Here is a 19,954-nt window from a genome sequence, read left to right as displayed (position 1 = left end):
AACCACAAAGGCCATGTGGAATGATGTGAGTAATGCAATTAATGGACTGGCACGAAATGATACCAAATTATATTAAGTAATTACTACTGATTTATTCACGGTGTCCAGTGCCATTAAACATTCTTTGATCGCATTTTGGGGTTGTTGAGTTCTTTTTTTTTTTTTGGGGGGGGGGGGGGGGGGGGCTCAAGCACGCTTTGGGAACGCTGACTTCTGTTAAAGGCAGTGGACACTATATTGGTAGTTACTCAAAATAGTTATTAGCATAAAACCTTACTTGGTGACGACGAGCAATGGAGAGCTTTTGTTGTTATAGTATAAAACATTGAGAAACGACTCCCTCTAAAGGTACGTATTTATCGAGAAAGAAGTAAATTGTCCACGATTTAGATTTCGAAACATAGAATTAGAGTTTGAGGTCCCCTTACAAAGTAATCCCTTACAAATCTCGCCATCTGACAAAGTTACTCCTTTCAAAGTCCCCCTTATACAAAGTCGCCCTTTACAAAGTCACCCCCTTACAAAGTCGCCCCTTTTAAAGTTACCCCCTTACAAAGTCACTCCCTGACAAAGTCACCCCTTACAAAGTCACCCCTTACAAAGTCACCCCCTTACAAAGTCACCCCCTTACAAAGTCACTCCCTTACAAAGTCACCCCCTTACAAAGTCACTCCCTGACAAAGTCACCCCTTACAAAGTCACCCCCTTACAAAGTCACCCCTTACAAAGTCACCCCCTTACAAAGTCACCCCTTACAAAGTCACCCCCTTACAAAGTCACTCCCTGACAAAGTCACCCACTGACAAAGTCACCCCCTTACAAAGTCACTCCCTGACAAAGTCACCCCCTTACAAAGTCACTCCCTGACAAAGTCACCCCCTTACAAAGTCACCCCTTACAAAGTCACCCCCTTACAAAGTCACTCCCTGACAAAGTCACCCCCTTACAAAGTCACCCCTTACAAAGTCACACCCTTACAAAGTCACACCCTAAAACAAAGTCACCCCCTTTTACAAAGTCACACCCTTACAAAGTCACACCCTTACAAAGTCACACCCTTACAAAGTCACACCCTTACAAAGTCACTCCCTTTACAAAGTCACACCCTTACAAAGTCACACCCTTACAAAGTCACACCCTTACAAAGTCACACCCTAAAACAAAGTCACCCCCTTACAAAGGTCTTTGGTTCAAATCCTGCTCTAACAGAGCCCATCACTGTCGAAGCCAAAGGCATTGAGTTCCCGTCACGCTAACCTTACTTGGTCAAAACAGTCCTGGGGCTGATTGGTCCGAGTTACGAAAGGGTCCATCTGCGACATCATCTTCGTACATAACGTAGGCCTACACAACTTATTCATCAAATATTACTAGTATTGAAAACATGCATATTAACGAACTGTAACTTTGTAAATTTTAGCGAAATGTGGGTCAACTTGACTTTCTCTTACATACAGAAAATAACCCCCGTTGATTTGAACAAAAGTTTGCTTTAAAACGTCGCGTCACCCTTCAGAGATACGAACTTTGTCACTCCCCCTTTTTTGTTTCTAAACGTAGAGACAGATATTTTTGATACTGAAGTCGTTTGACAAGACGAGCTGTCTCCTAATTGGAGGACAACGTGGGTCAACGCAGTTGGGTGTTTTAAAGAAACAACCAATAATATTGAAAAAAGAATCATATCCAGTTTTATGCGTCAATTTAATAATCCGTCTTTCCGGTTTTTTTTTAATGGAGTGCGCCCTCTGTAGTTCAATTGTAGGTAACTATGACGCAATGCATCATGCTGTCAATGGAGGCAATGTTTACGTTCGACGAGCGATGACAGCTGAGTAAATTCAACAAAATGTCTGGTTTGAACCATATCTACAAGGACTCTTCTTATAAAATGTGGCTGTTCATAAGGATTACTCCAAAGCTAAGAATCATGCATACATTCCTTGGTGACTGGTAGGTAGTGAGAACTGAAAGACTACAGTCTGAGTGTTATCCTTCGTCGTGCACACTGCATGGGTCAGTACTGTACTGCAAGCAGTGAATGCTGTGGATGGACGACAGGCATGACGACGATGGTTTGGTGGCACTGGCAGCTTCACCATGTCCTCACCTAATGACAGACTTTGACAAGTAGCTGACTAGATGTTGATGTCTATGGATGATCCTCGCCATGATGCAACCAATGTAACTAAAGTAAAGGTAAGGTAACCAATGTTATTAACTATGTCCCTTATTAACAAACTCAATAAAAAAAGGTGAAGCTGCTGGCACATTCCTTCAGCATGTTCAGTACACGAGCTGGGCTGGCAGTTCTTCAGGGCATGGCCATGGAGCAATTCTATCTTCATGGTCAGGGCCAGTAGCTTTGTGGCTCTTCAGGTCTTTGATAAAATTCTCTAACTCCTTCTGTGGATATGACTAACTCAGGATTGACTGGGGTAGGCCTACATCACTTCTGCTAAGATGTCGAATGTTATGAATATTCTCATATGTGGAGACTGATGTAAATTGTTTCTTAAGTGCCTCTGCCTTTTCTTGAGCCCTTAATGACATGATGTTGTTGACTTAAAGAGAGGAGACCCTGGTCGATTCCCGTTTGTTAGCTTTGATAAAGTTCCAGAATGGTATGGGATTTGAGACCATCACCAATGTGACCTCATACTTAAGAGCCTTCCTGATGTTCCTCTCTACTTGTCTGCGGAACTTCTTAAATTGATCCAAGCAAGAACTTCTTCCCCGGATTCTTGCCTTGTTGTACATACTGTTTTTTTAACTTTATGCCCCGTGATTATTTAATATTATAAACACAAACAGCTGTTTTAGTACACGGCCCACGGTCGAATGTCATGATGAGCAACGAGTGTTTGACCTCTATAGAGGGCGCTCTACTTTAATGGCGTAAAAAAAAGGTGTTTTTGAGAAAAACAGTTTTTCCAGTGAAGTGTAAAAACAATTTACAGAAATTATTCTGAAAGGATGAAAAACATTTCCTTTTTTACCAGTCTTTTTTTATGTTGTTGAAACAGTGCTTTCTTCAACTTTTATTAAAATTGTTGAAAGGTGTTTCGAGAAACAAGATATTTTGAAAGTTGTTTTGAGAAACATAACTTTTTCCACTGAAGTTTATAATAATAGATTTTTAGAACCATGTTTTTCACCTCAAATTTAAGAAATTATTTTGTAAGGGACAAATACCCACCAGTTCTTTTTTTTTCTGTTGAAGTGTTCAGCTTGGTTACACAAATTTAAAAGGTGTTTTGAGAAACAAGATTGCTTTTGCTTATATCAACCATGTAAAGCTGACAATTTTTTTCCCAAACAATTTCAACATCAAACTTTATTTAAATCCAATAAAAAAGTTTGCTGGCTTTCACTTGATTATTAATTGTGTTTCCTCTTTTGATTTCTTTATAATTTTTTGAGTTCATTGTTTTTGTTCCTAGTGTGTTGTTGTTCCTGGTCAAGGTCAATCAAGCATCATGCTACAGTGTGAACATCTTCATTACATCTTAAACATGGTGAGTAAAAATGATATGCCAGTACATAAATCCTGATCATTATTGCTCGGCTGTGAGTTTGTGGAGGACAATCTTCCTTGAGTCACTTCACCCTTAATTATGGCAGCTGTATCTTCACTTGAGGCAGACATCTTTCTTGTCCAATTGTTACTTTTTAATGCTGAAACCAATCACTACAACATTCTTTAACTTTCCCAATATGTATCCAGGGTCATTGTACATAAACTTTATCAGGGGTCAACTGTTTCCCCGGTTACCTATCAAACTGTGTTTATCCCTGGATAAAAATGTTTTGTTGTGATACATGTAATTTCCAAAGTCCAATCATTTCTAACCTTAACAAAATTTCCAGATCTATTTGAAACCCCTTTTTCAACACCCCCTCAAAAAAGAGATAAAAGTGAAGTTTAAAACAAAACACTTTGCATCAAGTTTTATTTTACAGTGAATGCCTCGAGAAACACAAATTTCTTTTTAATTTGATTTTGTTTCCCTGTTTTGTTCAATTTGAACAATTTACTCTTGAAGAAACATTTTTTTTTTCTCTCTTGGTTTTGTACACATTTTTGGCGGTTTATAAGTATGACAAACATAATTATTTTCTGTATACACAACTCAAACATTTATTGGGGAAATAAATATTTTTGTATGTCAAATTCGTTTGCTGTAGTTGAAACTGTAAAATATTTATTATTGGGCAATGTATTGTTTGTTGTGGGGTATCGTTTATTGAACAGCTTGATTAACTTTTATGCGCTTGATTTTGAGAAACTTGTCATAAATTTTTAAGAAACAATTTTTTTTTTAAAGTTTGTTGGAACACTAGTTTTAGCAGTTATTAATGGCGAATATAGTTGAAAAATTGTTCATTCACACAACAGGGCCCAATTTCATGGCTCTGCTTACCGTAAGCGAAAAATTGGCCATTACGGAAGCAGGAAAGAAGGGAATCTTGCCTTGTGTGATTGTGTACTCCACATTACTAGACATTCTTTGTTTACACAGCAAGCACTGACATTCGGGGCTTGCCCTGCAAGCGAAGAATAGTGATTGAAGCACAAAATTTTGCAGTAAGCAGTCATTTAAAGCCTTTTTGAGGTATGGCGGATGTGATAGGAGTGTGCTGTTTGGTTAGGGTGTATTACAGACAAATTTACCAAAACCTTATAGTGTTGTAGTATTGTGTCCATATCTCAAAATGGCTTATGAAGGTTCACCCAGGAAAGTTTACTTAGGATATCATTTATGACATTTTTATTGACATTATTTTTGTGGTTTTCATTTTTATGTGCAGGTCAGACATCCAATTCTTATATGAGCGGTGATGTTTGATTCCAACGTTGACATCTGCTTTTGATTCCCACATGGGGCAGCTACATTTGGAGTTCTACAGACAGCAACATCTGATTCCTACATAGACAGCAACATCTGATTCCTAAAATGAACAGCAACGTTTGGATTCCTTCATGGACAGCAGCGGCTGATTCGTATGGACAGAGCGATGTTTGGTTTCCACATGGACAGCAACGGCTGATTCGTATGGACAGAGCGACGTTTGGATTCCTACATGGACAGCAACGGCTGATTCGTATGGACAGTGACATTTGGATTCTTATATGGACAGCTTCTTAAGGATTCTTAAATGGACAGCAACATGAAATGGACAGCAACCTCGCTGATTCCCACATTGACAATGTTTAACACAGATCTGTGTGTGCAAACTGTGTAGTAAAAAGAATCTTAGTTAAAAAACTACAACAATTTCAGACTTAATATGGTTCAATTAAAGGCACTGGACACAGTTTTGTCAAAGACCAGTTTTTTGCACTTGGTGTATCACAACTATGCATAAAGTAACAAATTTGTAAAATTTTTGTGCACTCAGATAGTCATCAAAGTTGCAATACAAATAATGACAGAAAATATCTATTGCTGCATGCACTAAGTGTGCTTCCAATGCATAATACAAGGCTTCAGGTCTGATGACTTTTATTATTTGAGTGAGAAATTACCACTTTTGCAATAACTACATTACTCCAGAAGAATTCACACAAAAAATATCCATAATCCAGGAGACGGTCTGTTTTCAGCTTGATGGATAATTTAAACAAAGTACTGTACTTTTTGAGAAGAAAAGTGTTATTTGATCATTCAATAATAAGTTATCAAACTTTTCTCATTTAGTTATCCATATCGAACTTGAGTTATAATCAAACGCAGTTTTAGGACTTTGAAATGGGTAGTATTATTTGATGTAAATAATTTACTGGTAAAAAGGTGATAATAGAAATTCTAGATTTAATTAAAAATGAATGATTAATGTTAATTGCTGTTATAGCATGGAGACTTTATTGTAATTTTGTGCAATATTAAAACTGTTCATTATTATTACTGTAATAAATAAAAATGGTGCACTATTAACCTAAACCTGTTTTTGTCTGATTGTCATTATTTTGTTGCCAAACCTGTATTTATTTGTTTAAAAGCTTTATTTGACTTCATAAAACGAAACGAACATGTGCACATAAGGCAATCTTAGCTTATTCAAATTAAAAAAAAAATATATATATATATATATATATTTATTAAAAACAAAACAGACAAACAAGTTTATGTTTCCATGTGGCCGAGTAGGCTATTGATTCGTAGTCTTGATTCAAGAATTTTTTGAGAGAGAGCGCGCCCTCTTGTGGCAATATTAATTGTTTTGGCACTATTAATTACATATTAGTTAATATTGCCACAAGAGGGCGCTCTTTTTACGACTGAATCGCTACCCTGCGTTCATGCGTATAATACATGTGTACATCAAATTTCGTTCTAATGTATACCACATTGAAATTTTTTTTTTCCAACCCGGAAGACGCCATAGCCTAGCGGATAAGGAGACGGCTTTGGAAGACTACACTGGAGACATCGATGCGGGTTCGAGCCCCGGCCTGGACATCGCCCACATGGAGACACCAGAGGAACGCCCACGGATCCCGGACCACGACGAGGAGGCAACATGGCGGAGATACACCAGAGGGGAGGCGTGGACCCGGAGAGAGAGAGAGGGGGGGCGGTGGACCGGGTAGGAAGGAGAGTGGAGGCGAGATTTTTTTTTTAACTAAATTTTATTTAATTTTAATAAAAAAAAAAAAAAAAAAAAAAAAATTAAAATTAACGGTGAATGATTTTCTTAAAATCGCCTGAAACGTACGCTCGTTAATTTTTTTTATTTTCCATTAAAGAAAATCCAAAATTGTAAAAACTTACAAAAATCACCACTAATTTTTTTTTTTTTGGTAATTCATTTTCTTAAAATCGCCTGAAACGCATGCTCGTTAATTTTTATTTGAAAATTTTTTTTTTGCCCAAAAAAACTCTAAAAATCACTGAAAATTACAAAACTGGAGAGTCAAAACCCTTCAAAACGCCCTTAAAACAGTACAGAATACACCACAGAGTGTCCTATTAACATTCTACATGTAGTACGTATTCTGGTGACAAAAATATTCACAGGAAAGTTGTTTTTTCAATAAATAATTGCTTATATAACTCTTAAAACGGCACTTAGCGTAAATTGTACATGATGTAACTCATATTTACGTCAATTTAAATGCACTGAACACACGTTCGTGACTTCTAACCTTCAAACTTCTTATTTTTTAGTGTAACAGATAGTATGCTTCGCTTTACTGTGAATTACGAAGCTGTCTTATTTAATTAGCTTGTTTAAAAAGGGTCATTTTATACACAATTATAAGCTATATTAAACAAGTGTGTGAAGAAATTAGTCTGGTACCAACATTAAGAATAGTGTTGTAAAAGAGCTAAGAGACAGGAAGCCAGACTTCCAAACTGTTGCTAAAAATGGTATGGAAGCTTAGAACGACCATCTGCATAGACAAATTTCCAAGTTAAACACAACAAAGAAATCTAAAAAAATTAGATAACTCTGTATTTTAGGGTTCTTATGTATTTGCAGAATCTACTTTTCAAGATAAAATGGTGGAAAGATACAATATAGAACTTTAAGTACTAAGCATAAAACTTTCTGGACATGCAGATGTTCACTCTAAGTTTCCATACATTTGCATTCTGTTTAAAACTAAAGGCTCTGCTCAATTTGTACAATGTTTTACAGTTAAATATCATCACGTGGAATACAAATACATCATTTACCACATAATAAAAACCAAACTGAGCATTTAAAACATGTTTTAACTCTAACTGACCTGTGTAAAAATTATGTTCACTTTACATTAACCATGCATACGTACAACGAGATTGCATGACTTTTTACTTCATTGCTTTGTATTCAGTGCTCTTTGATTTCTGCATTTCATTACTCATTCTTCAGGCCTGATGCTTCATTCTTGTAAGGGGAAGGCTGTTTCTCAGTAAAACGCAAGAGTAAGAGGGAAATTTGAATAAGTACCGGACCATTTTGGGCACCAAGGCAATGACCAAGACCGAGTGCAGGGAGGCAATTGCAGCGTAATTTGTCTCCGCAAAGTATCAGGCCTGATGATTCAAAGGAGTTATAAAATGTACACGACTATATCGAGCAATGTTTTTACTTCATGACATAAACAGCCACATATGGCCCAACATGATAAAGGTCTGTTTACGCTGTACACTTTACTTTTGTTTAAATTCATAGCTTTTGAAATAAATATAAACTTTGTCAAGTTGTAAACAGTAAAGACTGATGTCTGAGTGGTTTTTTAAGAGTCCATTTGTAAACAGATCTTTTTACAACAATTTAAAACTCACTACGTGAGACATACCTTAACATCTTAGTATGGAATGAATCAAAAAGATGAACTGAATTAGCTTGAGACGCTGAGAAGATGACGTATTTGAAATCATGACGAGGAAGCATCTCACAGGCTCTCTTCAGTCAGGCTAGCGCATCTTTCATACCAATGCTTGTCATCATCTTGAGTGTTCTATAAACAAGTTCACAAGAAATATTTAATGCTCATGTCAAGAAAAAAACATTGTACACAGATGTAATTCAGTTTATTGTAGGAGCTGATGATTGGTGGTGGATCCAGATTGGCAGAAAAGTGTTTTACATCTCAAGGGATGTTCATATTGGGGATAGGTCAAGAACGGCAGATGAGTGGTGATGAGGATACAGAATGTTACAGAATCATAATGGCGACAAGTTTAGAAAAACAAACCAAGTGTTTTGTACCTCAGGCAGTGATATAGATTTGAAGTACAAGGGGTAATAACATTGGCAGCGGGTCTAAGAAAACAGTAAGCATTTTGCACCTTCGGCATTGACACAGATTGAAAAGTACTAGAGGTAGGCTAAGGACGGGTTTAAAGGCAGTGAGTGGACAAGTGGAAACAGCTTTGAAGTCGAACCGTCCCCCCCCCCCCTTACCCCAATCAGTTAGACCATATAGGCACATCATTGTACCCTCATAGTTGAAAAGTCTTGAAAAGTTTAAAAGAAAAGATGTTGATGGTTTGATGGTTGACAAATAAAGCATGTGTTTACATGTTGTACCTTCAACACTAAACTAAGGGGCCATTCACAGTTATCAACATTTTCACAAGCGTACAAAGCTCACACTGGGAGAGGGGGTTAATGCCCGGCATACAGTATTCTGAAAAAGTGTTTTTAAATCTAACATTAAACAATAAAATCTTAGCCTACAAGAAGCTTCATAGCCATTTTAGCATTGTAAGACTGGCAACTAATTGAACTATACCATTTAATAAAAATGTATCACTGATTTCCTTGGCAAATTATCAAGCCCCAGCCAATTCACTGCCGGCGCAGCAACCACTACTCGGCTGCTGACACCCGGGATACCCCCCCCCCCCACCCCCTGATAAGTTGGGTGGGGTTGGGTCTTGAATAGCAGCCAAGGAGATGCATGGGATTGATAAAGATTTGACAGGGGTAAAATGTTTGGGGCAGGTCCTGAATGGCAGACAAGTGGGGTTCATATTGGATTGATGTTGGGGCGGGTCCTGAATGGCAGACAAGTGGGATGCATGGATTGATACAGATTTGAAGTAGAAGGGTTAAAATTAGGGGGGCAGGCCCTGAATGGCAGACAAGGGGGTGCATATTTGATTGATACAGATTAAGAAGTAGAAGGGGTAAAATTGTTGGGTTGGGGGTGGGTCCTGAATGGCAGAAAAGGGGCTGCGTAGGATTGATACAGATTTGAAGTAGAAGGGGTAAAATGTTGGGGGTGGGTCCTGAATGGCAGACAAGTGGGGTGCATAGGATTGATACAATTTGAAGTAGAAGGGGTTAAATGTTGGGGGTGGGTCCTGAATGGCAGACAAGTGGGATGCATAGGATTGATACAGATTTGAAGTAGAAGGGGTAAAATGTTGGGGGTGGGTCCTGAATGGCAGACAAGGGGGTGCATAGGATTGATACAGATTTGAAGTAGTAGGGGTTAAATGTTGGGGGTGGGTCCTGAATGGCAGACAAGGGGGGTGCTTAGGATTGATACAGTTTTGAAGTAGAAGGGGTAAAATGTTGGGGTGGGTCCTGAATGGCAGACAAGTGGCTTGCATAGGATTGATACAGATTTGAAGTAGAAGGGGGTAAAATGTTGGGGTGGGTCCTGAATGGCAGACAAGTGGGGTGCATAGGATTGATACAGATTTGAAGTAAAAGGGGTAAATTTTATGGGGTGGGTCCTGAATTAGGGCAAAAAAGGGGGTGCTTAGGATTGATACAGATTTACGGTAGAAGGGGGAAAAAGTTAAGGGTGGGTGAAGTAGAAGGAGTAAAATGTTGGGGCCGGGTCCTGAAAGGCAGACAGGGGGGGGGGGGGGGGTGCAGGTTTTGGGTTGACAGATTTGAATTGAAGAAGGGGTAACATGTTGGGGGTGGGTCCTGAATGGCAGAAGAGTTGGATGTGCATAATTCAGATTGATACTCTAGATCACTTAAAAAACTAAACCACTTTTATTTTCACTGCTGCTTTTTCCTCAATGTTTTTTTTTACACAATATCTTCATCAGACAGACATTTTCAAATGCCTACAAGCCAACTCTTGTTTGATGAGTGGCAATACAAATACATGTGATTTGGGAAAGTCTTGGATTAAAAAAATGGCCTCCTCCTTTTTTTTTTTTTTTTTTTAAACAATGACAATGACAATGAACTGTTTTTTTCAAGGATTTGGGCCTAAGACTTGAAGTAGAGAGGGGTTACATATTGGGGGCAGATCCTAAAAGGCAGAAATGTGGGGTGCAAATTTTGAATCAGTATTTTAGATCGCCTTTTGAATCAATATTTTTGTTCACTGCTGCTTCATTACTGCTTCAAAATAAAAAATAAAAAACATTATTTTGAGCATTTTTTTTTATCAAGTGGCATTATCGGGAGTTGATCAGATGGGTACAAAAATGCTTTCATGGATTTAAAGAGTGGCCTTCTTGTAAAAATCCAAAACAATAAAACATTTTTTTTTTGTAGGCCTATAATTTTATAAGATACACATTTTGAAGTAGAAGGGGTAAAATGTTGGGGGCGGATCATGAAAGGCAGAAAAGTGGGGTGCATGTTTTGGGTTGATACAGATTGGAAGTGAAGAAGGGGGTAACATTTTGGGGGTGGGTCCTGAAGGATAAACAAGGGGGGGTGGGTCCTGAAGGATAAACAAGAGATGCTAAAAAAATCCTATCATAGATTTAAAGTGGCCTCATTCTTTCTTGTAAAAAACCAAAATGAGAAACTGTTTTTTTAGTATGTAGGCCTTAGACACATTTTGAAGTAGAAGGGGTAACATGTTGGGGGCGGATCCTGAAAGATAGACAAGTGGAGTGCATATTTCGGTTTGATACTTTAGATCGCCTAAAATACCAAACCTCTTTATTTTTTTCACTGTTGCTTTGTTTTTAAAGTTTTATAATTATAAAGTTTCATTAGAAAACATAGACATTTTTGATTTGTTTTGATTATGTTCATCTCCATGGAAATGGTAATATTTTTTAATGAGTGGAATTATAGAAATAGGGAGTTGACCTGTCCAGTTGGATATCATAGATTTAAAATGTGGCCTCCATCTTTCTTGTAAAAAGCCAAAATGAGAAACTTTTTTTTTTAGTATGTAGGCCTAAGATTTGAGGTAGAAGGGGTAACATCATGGGGGCGGATCCTAAAAATAGCAGAAAAGTGGGGTGCATATCAGTTTGATACTTTATATCACCTAAAATACTAAACCACTTGATTCTTTTCACTGCTGCTTCAATATTGTTTTTATATTATTAAGTTTCATCAGAAAACAAAGACATTTTCAAAGTTTGATTATTTTCATCTCCATGTAAGTGATAGTCTTTCTTTGCAGTCTCTAATGAGTGGCATTATAGACATATAAGATTCACATTGATTGATGTCTAAAACACACACAGGGCCCAATTTCATAGAGCTGCTAAGCACGAAAATTTGCTTAACATGAAATTTCTTCTTTGATAAAAACAGGATTACCAACCAAATTTCTACTCACTTTGTTGCATTTCCTAGTTACTGATATTCAGCTGTTGTATGCTTAATCTTGAAAATCACGTAGAAATTTGGTTGGGAAATCCTGCTTTTCCATGGCAAACATTTCATGCTAAGCAAATTTTTGTGCTTAGCAGCACTATGATGTTTGACCCTGGTGATGAGAGTATTTATAAGTTTGGGAACTCACCATTATGATTTCAAGCGGTGATGTCCAAAACTGATGAATAGTGAGATGTCTAGTCCTTGAATTTAATAAATTCATATTCGTGAGATGATTAATCCAGGGCATTGCGATCCATCTGGAGTATAAAAAAAAAAGGAAGCAAAGAAAATAAAATACCCTTCAATTCAGAGTCTTGTCTGTGTTTTCTTTCCTAAGTGGTAATTCTTTTTTTTGTTTAGGGGTGGGGGAGGGGTAGGAAGGGCAGTAACCCAAAACGGAAAGGTGAAATTTAAATACTGCTTAAAGGGGCAAAGTCATTTTCATTTTACTTCACAAACGGCACTTCCAATGGAAAATCTTTAAAAAGCTGTTAAAATAGTACCAAGAGGCAAAGGCCAGAGCAACAGAGGTCTTAGCTTTTGTGTCAACTAAAATTCTTTGTGATTTCCTGAAGTTTACGTAAAGCTTTAAGTTTGCAATTTTAGCCTCAGTCAGACAGCTGAGTTGGAATGATCGGATGCAGCAATGTATTGCAAGGGTGACTTTGTTTGAAACACAGAGTGCAGCCAGAGATCGCAAGTGTTTATTAAGTTTTCTAGAGGGAGTAAAAACTCTCATGGCTTAGACTAGCGGAGTCAAACCATGGAGGGTTCTTATTCCCCCATGGTCAAACCAAATAGCTCTAGGATCAAACACTACATTACAAAACAGGGTCATGTTTCTAGCTATGAATTAAATCATACATGGGCCACAGCAACAGTGATGGGCAGGAGTGAGATCGGGAGACGTTCCCAAATTTATCACAAGAAAATATTGTCCTGGACCTGGTGTTCTGCAAACACATACAACATTTATCCTTTATTGAGGATTTATAAGCTACACACATTGTGAAACTGTCAACATTCGTGATGCTGTTGTAGCCCCACTGCATGCCCTGCCAGGACTGGAAAGGTAGTGATTGATGACCGTGTATTACAAGCATAGCAATGGGCCGAGTGTACACAGTCAACGGTACGGGACGCACGAACACTAGGCACTTTTTAGACATTTCACGTTACACAACAACCGATAACTTTGGTTGCCCAAAATTGCCCTTTTAAGTTATCAATACAATCCAATTAACCTACTACCATTTCCTGACATAATCATGAACAAACTGAACAGGAATATCGGTACTTACCGGCGTTTGCAGTGAAAGCATTTCGAGTTTTATTAGCAGACGACATTTTGACTGTGTGCATCCTTCCTGTTTACATACACCTCCTTCTATTTTGCGCATGCGCAAAGGTGTCAAGTCGGGTCACGCACAATGCAAGACGCCCCCACACTCTCTAAACGTACATGTACAGTTAGGTACAGTGGGGGAAAAACGTAGCTTTATTAGATATAAAAGGGTGGGAAATATTTTATTTATTCTGTAAAACAAGTGAGATGTCGACCGCCCCCCCCCCGCCCCGCGTAATTCTCGTTCTTTATTATTAGATCTTCCTTGCTACACATTTTGAATTATTCTTTATTAAAAAAAACAATGATTTTCCATTCCAGGGAATTAATTTCGCCGGGGGGGGGGGGGGTTTCCCTTTACTATGCTACTAGTCTTCAGCGACAGGAATAATGTGAACACTGATTTAAGAAGACAGAGGTCGCCCTTTCGTTATCAACAGGGCACAATTTCATAGAGCTGCTAAGCACGAAAATTTGCTTAGCATGAAATTTCTTCCTTGATAAAAACAGAATTACCAACCAAAATATCTCCATTTGTTGCATTTTGCTTTTGGCTGATATATTCAGCTGTTGTTTGCTTATCCTGAACATCACGTGGAAAATGGGTTGGTAATCCTGTTTTTATCAAGGCACAAATTTCATGCTAAGCAAATTTTTCTGCTTAGCAGCTCTATGAAATTGGGCCCAGATGTGCACTTGCGCATTTAGCCCCCCCCCCCATAACATGCAAAACGTCGTCTGCTAGCCCACGTCGTCACCTCTTCTTCAAAATCCAATGTTTTCGCTACAAGAAAAGTCATGTATTGCAAGTTTTTATCCAGAATTGTGTACTTAATAGCATATCTCATAACCTTACGTGTATCCATATAATTATTTGAAAACATAATTTATTTTTTAAAAGGACTGGTTTTCTGGTCTTTTTTGTTTGTTTATTATAATCTTGGCGACAACCGACAAACGTTGTCGAAACTTGGACAGCTGCAGAGTTAATGAGTTGTGTATAAACAACATTATTTGGCAATCAACTTTACAATGTTTGCACGTGGGACGGGGACCATCGCGTTTTGTATACCCATGGGGGGGGGGGGGGTATGTCACCCGAGGCGAAGCCGAGGGTGCCATTTTCCCCCGAATTGAAGAATCATCAGTTTGGACCACGCCCTACTCCCTGAAATTATAATGGTGTGAGTTTAAAAAGTGTTGCTAAATTAACATGAATTTATTGCCAAACAATTATTTCTTGATCCATTTAAAACTCCCTGAGCATTCATCTGTGATGTACATTCAAATCTGTTATTATCAAAGATGCTGAAAATGCATCCCTCTGTTCTGCTATTGTTGTCCCACCACAACAAGACCACCAAGGTTCCCGTGACCTCCGTTTAACTCCGGGTCTACAAAATTCATGACTAGTTCACTACATTATAATGAATAGCTTCCACGCTCGGCCAGTCATCGCATTAACTTCAGTACCATAAGCAGTAATCATGGTCTCCCATCAAATTAAGACCAAGTTGCTTTTGACTTGGTTAGGTGTACCCGTCTCAAGCGACATCGCGTGTGCCCGTCGCAACAGCACCGGCAGGGAACAGGTGGGGGAATCTTTGAAGCTGTTTGGGTTCTTCTTCGGTCTTTACTAGTTGCAATACCTGAACAGGTGGGGATGGGATGGGGGTAGATAAATGTATTGCTAAAAGGGATTCCAAATTGATAATGCCAGGACGTAAATCCGGGTGAAAGTCTCTAAGTCTGTAGCAATTTGGTTGAAGGGTGTCTGAGATGTGAAGGGGGTGGGGTATTTTGGTCACCCAATTATATCTTTGACGTATGCCGACCTCACCAGCCTACAGGTATCACTATAGGGAAAGTGGTTCTTCCTCTATTAAGTTTTCTCTCCTGCGATGTTATATTTGTTCATTGTTTTAAATAATTGAGTGGAAATATTGAACTTGAACTTAAACTTGAAGAAGCTGACTACTTCACTCACCAGACCCCAATTTACACTGATGCCATTTGAGAGACCTACAGCCGATTTCACGAAACGCTAGGATCAATCCTATCTCGAGTTAGGAAGAGTAACCCGTCTTAACTTAGGATGGGTTCAATGCGTCCTACGCTTTCGGATACGGAATTTAACTGGTCATAAATCCTAAGATTAATCCTAAGTTAAGAAGAGTTCGGTGAAACGGCAGACTGTTCTTTGCCATCTTTGAAATCAACACACTATTTTCTTCATAAGAACTAAAAAGAGTCATTGCCCTTTATGGTTACAAGAAGTCAAAGTACTTTTCTCTCTCTCAGCGGGAAATATTTTCAGCAAGTTGTTGCATAATTTGACAGACTGACAGTGCGGAAATAGACAGATCTAAGAATCACCTCTCGCGATACTGGGGGTGGGCTATAGATGAAAGTACAGCCCCCCCCCCCCAACAAGCCGAAGGGAAATCACTAATTCACCACTTGCACGAGAGCTCCCATGTTTATTTATGTGTGTTTCCTCTTGGATTTGCCAGCTGTAAATGTAACTACAGTAGAGGGAAATGGTCACACGCTTAGCATAGGTAACACTCCTTTTAATAATTCGGAGGTGAAGACGAACAAATTCCTCCAATAACATTTCCGGTCTGAATCTGTCTACGTGCAGGACGACCTTGCACGCTAGAGAGATGGAGAGTTTTGACTCCACGATGAAAACGAAGGCCAAGGCAAAAAAAAGTTGATCGTCCTTATCCCTCATCCTTTTTACCGCATTATTTATAGTTTTACTTTTTTGTTAAAAAAAACACATTTTCTGTGTATTGCTCATTTAACTTACCAATCTTTTAAAAACTTGTACCCACACAAAGTAAGTGGTGACTTTAAACTGAAGAAATGGTGGCCAGATTGAACTTGGCGGCCACCTTTGAAAAAAAAGGAAAAAAAAGGCGCTCATCGTACTTTTTTTGGAAAAACCCGGACGATCAACTGGTATATTTTTTTACTTGGCCTAATAACACGTTGGCCAGAAGAGAGGAAATGTCGTGTGAATCTTCATTCCACATAGGATCCCTTACATTGTAATCAGAGGAAGGCTTAATTATCAGCGAACAAGATCAAAGTGCACTAGTCGTTCTACGTCTTTATTCTGACCAACTATTAATTCATAACGCTACATCATTACTGGATGCATTCACTTACATAATGTAATTACCCTCGCCTAATTGTTTTTGAAAAATTACTTAATTAGAAGTCCTCGTTACCGGCAAGTGACTGATTTCACACAAACATATTTTGAACTGCTAGACTCTGTGTCAATTGCTCTTGCGGCTTACAAAAACACATGTATTTTCCCTTGTAAAGATTAAGATTGTATCTTGAACTTTTTCTGTCTGGAAGGGGTGCCCACATTAACATTAATACACAAACTACATAAAGTCGTATCAAACTACCAGAAGTTTGCAGTACTCGCAGTTTACAAATTTGTCGATACTTTGAAGGTTTTAAGAATCTATTTTTAGTTTTTCAAGTTTTAGCCGGGAGACAGCGAATGGCAGCCTTGTCAATATTAAAATAAAAACCAATATTTTACCCCAGCTTTAAAAGTACAATAGAAACTTGGCGTTTACACACATCGTTTGATAAAATAATAATTATTCCAGACCATCAAATTAGTTCAAAATCATAATACAGCATAACTCTATGAAAGAATGGTTTGTTGCAAACTGAAGTTGCATTCCACCACAAGAGGGCGGTATAACAAATTAAGAGGAAAAGTTTGGCTGACCAGTAGCGTGTGTGACAATTCTATGGGGAGACTTGGTCTTGCCTAATGACCCAAGTTATTGCATAGTTGGCTTTAAAGTAAGGCCATGTAAGAAAAACAACAACTTCATTAGCATCCCTAGACTAAAAAACATAAAACGTCAACTGATCCTTCAAAACATAAGAAACTTACAAGAACTTTGATCGCTGTTATGGTCAAAAACGGATCATTCCGTTACACATAATTTTATTCTTGTGAAAGTGAGCAAATACTGAGCAAACTTAAACCACTATAACATTATTTCCAGTTAATGTATAGTGGATTACATAAAGTGCTTACACTTCTAGCAACTGTTTTGTTAGCCAAAAAACAATTCTTTAAGGCAGGAAAGTTTGTGATTGGTGGGGTATTACCACTGAAGGCAACCACTGAAGGCAACCACATGTCATTAAACAGAATTATACATTAAATGTATGCAGTTTATTTCATGATGAGGCGGAGGGCAAGTTCAGTCATCAAAAGCTTTCATTCTCATTTTTAAAAGATTAAAACATAATTTTGATTTGTAATTTTATCCTTGATTTCATTCTTAAGAATAAAAAATACATTAAATAGTATTTATTTCCATAAACAAATTGGCATCATGTCACATAAAAGTATATACATTATGTAAAAAGCAATAAAATTATAATGCAAAAAACACCTAGCCAAAGCGTCACCATTATAAATATTAAAAAGAAAACGATAATATAAATATACATACAGTCCATATCCACTAAATAAAAGCAACAAAGTGAGTTGTTTCCATAAAATAATCTCTGAGTATATAAATTACGAAACCATAGACCACATGTTTATATAAGTATTTCAAATAAACTATAAGAATGCAAAGTCTCCCTCTTAAATAATTCCTATAAGCTTACAAATTCAGTAAAATATACCCTAAGCATATGTTAGATAGTGATCTAGTTTCATAAACCTGCTTAAGCAAAACAAGTTACTTAGCACAACCAAATTGTGCTTACCAGACTAAGGTTCCCTACCAGCAAGCGTGTCTACTTTTTGACTGGTAACCAGCTCATTGTTGCTATGCAAGGCATAACCATTTGTGTCTGATTAATGTTGAAGTCGCGGCTCGATGGAGCACAAGTTTTCATGTTGCCAAAGCCTACTCGGTTGGTAACCTTTTATTGGTAAGCAAAATAGTTTTGTGCTTAGCTACATTTTGTGTACAGGCAGCTCTGCCCCTCTAGCAGGAGACATGATTATGTCAACTATGTAGGTTGCTTAGCGAGATCTTAAGATTTCAACATAGTCTGCTCCCACTAAGTGCCACTCTCATTAAACAAATCCTTTCAAAGATTTTTGCGTTTTTGTTTATGTCCTTTAATTTTGTGTGTAACTCACATAAGCTAGCCCAGTGCACTTATCAAAAAGAGAAGTGGTTTGTCCCAGTGTTCCCGGTTTGATAGGCAGCATATTGGGCCACAGCACCTTCCATAATTCATAATTACAACTTCACCCAGTCACCTTGCAGTAAATACTTTGTGCTTTGAATCCTTTGGAAAAAGGCGTGTTAGAAATACGGTTATTAATTTGAGGACAGTAAACTCTTCTATTCATAAGCAAAGACTGATGGCAACCACTAAATATTGTATAAAATCTATCTTCCTTACTGTACATATCTGATTATATACAAGACAATGTTTTGTGTATCTATACCACAGCACTGGTCTACAGGACCTAGCTCAAGCGCCATAAATGTTAACATTATAATGTTTAGAATATTGTGTTAAAAAAACACAAAGGACCTGCAGTGATTAATCTCATTCTAGGGTTATGGCTGAGACAATAATTAGACAATATTTCTTTTGTTTTAGCCATAATGACCTTCACATTTGACCATGGGGGTCCAAAAACAATAGGCTTCAGGGAGATCCCAAGACCAATTCACACACTAAGTTTGGAGTTGTTATGCCAAGTCCTTCATGAGTTATCGCTCAGACAATGATTGCACACACAAACACACACACAAGGCAACGTGTAATACCCCTTTGGCTTGCTTCGCCAGCGAGGAATACAAATAAATGAAAATCTTCAACTTTTCTTTTTCTGTGAAAGAATGTTCACGCCTAGATAGCAAGTCTTTTGCTTTGCTTACAGTGAGCAGTGATTAGTTCGCTAAATAAGTAGAGCATGAAAACTTACAGGCTTTAAGAAATTGGGAGCTGATGAGAAAGTTCAGAAGTTAAGAAGAAGAACTCCATTTTTCTTTTTTAGAAGAGAGGGCTCCCAGAGGGTCCTGGAATAGACACCCCCGACGTGTGGAGCACAAACAATGCAGCGACGACCGCTCCGATGAGCGCGCAGAGCACCAACGCGCTGAACACAAACCACTTGAGGTTCCATTGATACCTAGCTGGTCCCGCGATGCTCAGGAACGCAGTGCATGCTGTCAGCGTGTAGAAGATTGAGACGAACGTGTTCATGGCGACGATCTTGCCAAACTTGGCAAAGATCTGGATGGTAGTGAAACAGAGAGGGATTGAGGCGATGATGGTTGTGATGGCACTGCTCAGGATTGACACGCCGATTGTGCTGACCGAGTGACGGATTCGCCAATTCCGCATCTCTGCTGCTGTCTGGTGTTTCAAGTTAAAACAGAAATCATATTAATAAATGTGAAATGGTGATAATAATCAAAGGCTTGTGATCGAATAGATGTTAGATTTTTATTTGGACTACAGAATATTATTCATTCTGGTTTCACTAATGTCTGTTTGTACTTTATACTCAGTACTTTCCTGAGTGCTGTGAAAAAAATCACA

General features: G+C 38.1%; 1 protein-coding gene and 2 long non-coding RNA genes across 4 annotated transcripts in view; 1 reads left to right on the top strand and 2 right to left on the bottom strand.

Moving 5' to 3' along the window:
• Positions 1-1,809: 1,809 nt before the first annotated feature.
• Positions 1,810-5,927, top strand: LOC139950704 (uncharacterized). Its single transcript, XR_011787690.1, has 3 exons — positions 1,810-2,199; positions 3,444-3,518; positions 4,813-5,927. It is a non-coding gene; the product is annotated as an uncharacterized lncRNA (long non-coding RNA).
• A 762-nt stretch (positions 5,928-6,689) lies between these two features.
• On the bottom strand, positions 6,690-13,424 carry LOC139950517 (uncharacterized). Its single transcript, XR_011787666.1, has 3 exons — positions 13,341-13,424; positions 12,185-12,296; positions 6,690-8,455 (listed from the first exon to the last, which is right to left on the bottom strand). It is a non-coding gene; the product is annotated as an uncharacterized lncRNA (long non-coding RNA).
• Positions 13,425-16,484: 3,060 nt separating this feature from the next.
• LOC139950678 (protein dispatched homolog 3-like) overlaps positions 16,485-19,954 on the bottom strand; it is a 29,647-nt gene continuing 26,177 nt past the window's right edge. For both annotated transcript variants that reach the window (XM_071949468.1, XM_071949469.1), the window contains exon 20: positions 16,485-19,768. In XM_071949468.1, coding sequence (XP_071805569.1) covers positions 19,403-19,768 — 366 coding nt within the window. In that variant the 3' untranslated portion in view covers positions 16,485-19,402. The remainder of the gene's footprint in view (positions 19,769-19,954) is intronic.

Source organism: Asterias amurensis, chromosome 18 (assembly GCF_032118995.1).
Source record: "Asterias amurensis chromosome 18, ASM3211899v1".
Classification (NCBI taxonomy): Eukaryota; Metazoa; Echinodermata; class Asteroidea; order Forcipulatida; family Asteriidae; genus Asterias; species Asterias amurensis.
This window is presented reverse-complemented; position numbering and strand designations above follow the sequence as displayed.